Source organism: Lampris incognitus, chromosome 9, assembly GCF_029633865.1.
Source record: "Lampris incognitus isolate fLamInc1 chromosome 9, fLamInc1.hap2, whole genome shotgun sequence".
Lineage (NCBI taxonomy): Eukaryota > Metazoa > Chordata > Actinopteri > Lampriformes > Lampridae > Lampris > Lampris incognitus.
In genome coordinates this window covers 9,469,508-9,475,535 of record NC_079219.1, presented here as the reverse complement: position 1 = coordinate 9,475,535, position 6,028 = coordinate 9,469,508, and the positions used below count along the sequence as shown (strand labels likewise).

General features: G+C 46.8%; 1 protein-coding gene across 1 annotated transcript; it reads left to right on the top strand.

Annotated features, from left to right (window-relative positions):
- Positions 1-333: 333 nt before the first annotated feature.
- tnfrsf1a (tumor necrosis factor receptor superfamily, member 1a) lies at positions 334-5,572 on the top strand. The gene is made up of 10 exons (XM_056287088.1): positions 334-494; positions 1,264-1,362; positions 1,728-1,842; positions 1,991-2,116; positions 2,267-2,416; positions 2,669-2,747; positions 3,323-3,372; positions 4,418-4,578; positions 4,680-4,797; positions 5,058-5,572. Exons 2-10 carry the CDS (start codon positions 1,300-1,302, stop codon positions 5,402-5,404), a joined length of 1,209 nt encoding a protein of 402 aa, XP_056143063.1. The 5' UTR covers positions 334-494; positions 1,264-1,299; the 3' UTR covers positions 5,405-5,572.
- Positions 5,573-6,028: the final 456 nt, after the last annotated feature.

Genomic DNA, 6,028 nt, shown 5'->3' with positions numbered 1-6,028 from the left:
GAAGAACATGCAACATCTGTCTCGTTTTTAAACTCTGATAAATATTGTTTTGCAGGGTAGAATTTGTGTAGCAATTTAAATGAAATCTCTCCGACTTTGTTTGTTAAAAAAAATCTTTGTGGTTAGGGTTCGACATCATTCACAACAGTTGTTCCAAAAGAATGTGGCTGAAACGTGGCTCTTATTCTGAAGCTCAGAACTTTACTTTCGGGTCCCGGAGGGTCCGCGAGGCCGGCGTGAGCGCGAACGCCTCAACCTGCTCCGCCGCCGCCGCGCCGCGAGCTGCTGGCTCGCGCGTTTCCTCGTGGGGGCGCTGTTAAGCCAAACCCCCTTCCGCCGCACGCGTCGCCCGCCACTCAGCGCAACGCAGACCTCGCGCAACCCCGCGGCGACGCGCCGAACCCGAGGAGGAGGCGGCGGCGGCGGCACAGACCCGCTTTTTGAACGACCGTCCGGACCCCGAACACGAACCGCACAGACGAGATAAGATCGAGGTAAGGTGACGGCGAAGCTGGTTTGTGCTTTTCTGTGGCGGCGCGGACTCATAGCGAGGCCGGGAGAGTGGGTGTTGTGTTGAAAACCGAAACTGGTGGGGTGGGTGGGGGGGGGACTTCTTTTTGATCCGATCTAGATTAGCCGCGTTTTTCGGCTCGCCGTTTCCTTTTAAATGTGACACTTTTCGTCAGCGTTCAGTTGGTTAACTTTACAGTACTACATTTTGAAGAAGAATGTATATACATATATATATATGTATATATATATCACCTTTACTTTACAAGGTGCCTCAATATCCGGGATCGTTATCAAAATACGTATCAGTTTCACGTAACGCTGTCGATCAGCGGGCATTCCCATTGATGGCGTTGCCGTTGGTAAAGCCACTTAATTAAATAGTCGGGACTCAGTAATGACTTTTTCTTTTTTTTTAGGGGTAAGGAGTCGCACGGCCTGCCTCCTCGGTTCCCCTCTGGCGGGGTAGGTTTTCGTAAATCACGTGACCGTGCCGCGACTTCTTAATTGCAGCGGGACTCAGGCTGACCCACCCCCCACCCACCCCCCTCTAAAATGACAGCTGAGCCCCTCTAAAGAAGCAAAGCTCTCTGGCCTGGAATTTAATTGCGGCATATGATGATGATGATGATGATGATGATGTTTTGAGTTTTCAGTACCTGTGTTGGAGAATACTTCTCATGAAGAAAACCCTCCCCCCCTCCCCTCCCCCCGAATGACTCGGCGTAACACACTCACTGGTTTGATTCACAGGTAGCCTCAGATGGAGTGAGCGAAAGCTAGAAGAGAATGGAGGGGATTAACCTCGGAGGAAAGTGGAAGAAGAAAGCCTACGTTAGCGTTTTGCTGCTGGTGAGTAGCAGTGCAGGATGACTACCGCTCTGCCCGGCTACATCTTTGCTAAGGTGCTGGAAGCGTCAGCGAGTCCAGACTGCTAAGATTTCTGGCCCACTTAGTTCTACGCCGTAGTCGCTCTGTTTAGGCTTTCGCTCCGTCAGACCTTCGTAGGAGCACACATGACGAGGAACGCACCGGCTTGTGCATCCTCGGAGGTTGGGTTACACTGAAAACTTCAGTATTGTGTAATGTTGTGTAAAGTTACACTGATATTGACAGTGGTCTCGCTTCCGGTAATACTGGTTTTAAGCGACGTTGACATCGAGAGAAGTAGATTACTGAATGATTTACACTGTACACGTGCACATCCTGTGTTGCAGTGCATGTCCGTCCACGCCTTTGGTTTACCATCACCAGCATCTTTAGTGAGGGTGGAGTGCCCCCATGGGGACTACAGCACGGCCAATGGAATATGCTGTAACATGTGTCCTGCAGGTACTGTTTAGCTACTTCACAATGTCAGTAATAGCACACAGTGGCATTTAAACATCAGCGTATTGTATTGAAACGGTTTGTTTTGCTGTTCATATGCCAGATTAGGAGGACTAACTTTGTTGGTGTCCCTATGAATGATGTTTTGCAGGCTTCAAGTGGGGGGCCGACTGTACTGCCATCGGTCTGAGGACCAAATGTCTGCGCTGCCCTCAGGGGGAGTACAGAGATCAGTTGAACTACGCCCCCAACTGTAGACGTTGTAAACGATGCAAAAGTAAAGGCTTATTATTCCCCAACCCACCCCCACGTTGCTTTCATCATGATGACCTGCTGACATCCATTTAGCAAATTTGGTTATTAGGTTAAGCGTTTTTTTTTTCTTCTCTCTTTTCTTTCTCTCCCCCTACCACCCCTCCACCATTAGAATTTGAGGAGGTGGTATCAGAGTGTAGCGGCTCCCATAACACCATCTGCCGCTGCAAAGAGGGTCTCTACAAAATGAGCATAGACTCAGAAACATACCAGTGTCTCAAATGTTCAACATGTGGGCCCGGGAAGACACAAACTCAGAAATGTGAGTGTTTGTGTGAGTCACAGGAAGTCGCAGTGTGATTGATAATGTTTCAATTTCTAATTTACCATCCCTCTTTGAGTCTGGTCAGCTTTTGTTAGTAATTCTGATGTTCAGGCAGAGTCTACAGTGTCGCCTTTTTCTTGTTATGATAAATCAGTCGGCTGTATGATGATGTGTTTTACTAGTGTACTCTGGTCAGGCTTTTACTGTAATGTGTGTCTTTTCTGGTTTGATGGTTGTTGCTTGTCGTAGGTACACCTGAGCACGACACTGTGTGTGTATGTGAGAAAGACTACTTCGAAGTCAAAAACAAGTGTCTACCATGCAAGAAGTGAGTACATAAGCTCTTTTCTTAACCTTTGTTTTGGAACTAATGTTTGACGCAAATTTGTTTAAATACATTAATGAGGAAGTTAAGAAGCTGAATTGAAACCGTCTACAAGTTGCTGCACGTTTCCGATGTTATTCAGTTGTTCCATAAAGTGCTAAAAGAAGCTTGTAGGATATACAATATTACAGATGGGGCCGCCAGAAGTCTCAAGTGTACCCAAGCCCTGTTTGTGTAATAGATTATTATCAAGGTGTCTTTGACCTCTGCGTCATCAAGCACTTACTGTACTGCACACAGCTCACATCTGACTCACCGTGCTTTATTAAGACCATAAAAACAAGAATGTAGCAGGACTGAAAAACTGTCCGTCTTTCAATTTGTAGCCATTTCAATGGCAGTTACTGTAGAGTTCAATAATAAACACTTCAAGTGACAATGTGTGACCGTTTAAGGGGTTGCTCCTAATCCTCGGTGTTCATGGTCGTGACACCACCACCTCTGAGTCCATCATATCCTCTGTCAAGTGTGCTACTTCCTCCTCAATAATTGTGAAATTTCCTGTATCTTTTCCACAGTTGCACATCTGACTGCAGTAACTGCCCAACAGTTCATGACGTTAAAAACCGTGAGTTTATGAAACTTGAATCAGACACTTCTCTCAGTTTGCATCAACGAGAGAGAGCGAGAGAGACTGGCAAGAGACTTGAGCTGGCTTTTCAGTCTGTGTTCCTGTCCATTTTTCTGTCCGCACATGATTCTTTCCCCATAATATCTGATTGGGCCAAAGCACAGGTCAAATGAAAAGAATGCCAAGAATGAAACATGAAACAACATCCAAGATACTCACCCAAGTAAAAAAAAAAAATTTGGAAAGCTATTCAGCAGTGACTTTGTCAATATGAATGCATGGGAAGCGTCAAGACTTACAGTAGATACCAACAAGCATAGAGAAATAGCACTGCATTTTACAGTGTGGAATTGGCAGACCATAATTGAAAGAGCTGAGAAAATTAATGCCCAAATCTTAGTGCCTCTCAGATGTCCCCAGTGTATCGCAGATGTTCTCAAACAAATGTTCTTTCTGCCGGCATGGTGGCGCAGTGGTTAGCACGGTCGCCTCACAGCAAGAAGGTCCTGGGCTCGAACCCCGGGGTTGTCCAACCTTGGGGGGGGGGGGGGCATCCCGGGTCATCCTCTGTGTGGAGTTTGCATGTTCTCCCCGTGTCTGTGTGGGTTTCCTCTGGGTGTTCCGGTTTCCTTCCACAGCCCAAAGACATGCAGGTCAGGTGAATCGGCCATACTAAATTGTCCCTAGGAATGAGTGTGTGTGTGTGTGTTGGCCCTTTGATGGCCTGGCGGCCTGTCCAGGGTGTCTACCCGCCTGCCGCCCAATGACTGCTGGGATAGGCTCCAGCTTCCCGCGACCCCAATTGGGATAAGCGGCTTGGATAATGGATGGATGGATGTTTTTTCCTTCTTGGATTTCTGACGCAATTTAAATCAGATCCTCAATAACCGGTTGTCACTAGTTGGGGTTTGCATAAATACAAACTACCACATCAGGAGGGCTGTTGCGAATTGTATCATCTTTGATCACAAAAATATTAATATTTCTATATTGGATTTATCTTTACTTCATGTCCCCTCTTTATTCCTCTTTCCTCATTCAGCTGCTAAGAGTGAGGATCCTACTGTTAAAATATTGGTCGGCGGCGTGCTATTCCTGTTGGTCCTGATGGTCTTCTTCACCTACAAAGTCTCAATGCTGTGTATCAACAGGAGAATGAACGACTCCTCAATCCAGCCTAAAACCTCCCCAGAATCAACTGAGGTACATATGAGAAACAGATCTCGGCGATATATCTCTGTATTGGATCAACCTCAACAATCATCACACTATATTAATGTATTAACCCTGTTTTGTGGCTGTAGACCTTGATCCTTACTGAGAGTCCCACCGTTGATGACTACGACAAGTGTGTTCCCAAAAGCCCGGTGTGTGAATCAGAGCCAACCAACCTACCCGACTGCATCCCGCTGGAGATAAAGAGTGAGTGTATATATGCATGTATGTAGCTTTGCATGCTTGTGTGTGTGTGTGTGTGTGTGTGTGTGTGTGTGTGTGTGTTTGAATATGAGTCTGCCACTGTTGTGTGTGTGCCAATGCATGCACCTGTGCAAATGATATGTGCACAATAAACCATACATTGTTCCCCTGTGCTTAACCTCCTGTTCATCCTCTTCCCTCAACACGCCCACCTCCTTTCCCCCAACTAAACTCATTTTTTTGCCCCCTCTCCTTCCAAACAGTCCCTGACCTGATCTACACAGTCCTAGATCTGGTGCCCGTGCCTCAGATGAAGCAGCTGATACGGTCTCTGGGTGTCACAGATATTGAGATTGAGCGGGCAGAGTCTGACCACCGGGCCTGCAGGGAGGCTCACTATCAGATGCTGAGGTTGTGGGCCGAGAGAGGGTCACGGTCAGGGGGAGGAGGAGGAGGAGGAGGAGGAAGAGCAAATGGAGGCCCAGTACGGGGTGGGGTGCTGCACCAGCCCTTGCTGCAGGAATTGCTGGACACACTCAAGGAGATAAACCTGGGAGGTGTGACGGAGGAGCTGGAAATTAAGTATGGCATTCAGCGAGGACACGTTTAAGACAGTCAGCAGTTGCACACAGGCATATGCTATATTAATCTCCTGTACCATTGATATTGTTGTTGCTCGATGCTTCAAACACAGACAGCCTCTCATAATCTCTCATACTTGCTGTCTCTTTCTCACTGATAGAGAGTATTTGTGTGTGTGTGTATGTGCGTATGTGTGTGTGGGTGGGTGTGGGTGGGTGTGATTGTGAGAGAGAGAGCGAGTTAGAAAGAAGGCAAGTAAGGTTGACCCCGGCTGTCTCTCCATCTCTGTCTTCATACAGCATACACTTGCTGTCTCACATGAACACATTTACACTGATATTATCCAAGTATTGCAAATGAGCTGGAGACTTTCGTGACCGAGGTATACACAACCAGTCGTGTATCAGAACATGGTGCTACATACAGTGAAGAGCTGGGATTATCTGGCCGAACCACAGGGACGCCTCAGATCAAATCTTTGTACGGTTGGAGCGGAGCGTGGTGTCATTTCCTCTTGTTTTCCACGCTTCACTGGTAAAAAATCATTTTGAGTTGTAGATGATTTGCCCCAATTTCAGTGTAATTGTTTCTTTTTTTCCTTCTTTTTTTTGTCAAAATTGTATCCTAATCTTTAGTTTGATTTTACACTTCA

Excerpts from the sequence above, each read along its gene's own strand:
- tnfrsf1a (XM_056287088.1), top strand. The coding sequence starts at position 1,300 with ATGGAGGGGATTAACCTCGGAGGAAAGTGGAAGAAGAAAGCCTACGTT. Across the intron at positions 1,363-1,727 it reads ACGTTAGCGTTTTGCTGCTG|TGCATGTCCGTCCACGCCTT; the intron begins GTGAGTAGCAGT and ends CCTGTGTTGCAG. Across the intron at positions 2,748-3,322 it reads AAGTGTCTACCATGCAAGAA|TTGCACATCTGACTGCAGTA; the intron begins GTGAGTACATAA and ends TCTTTTCCACAG.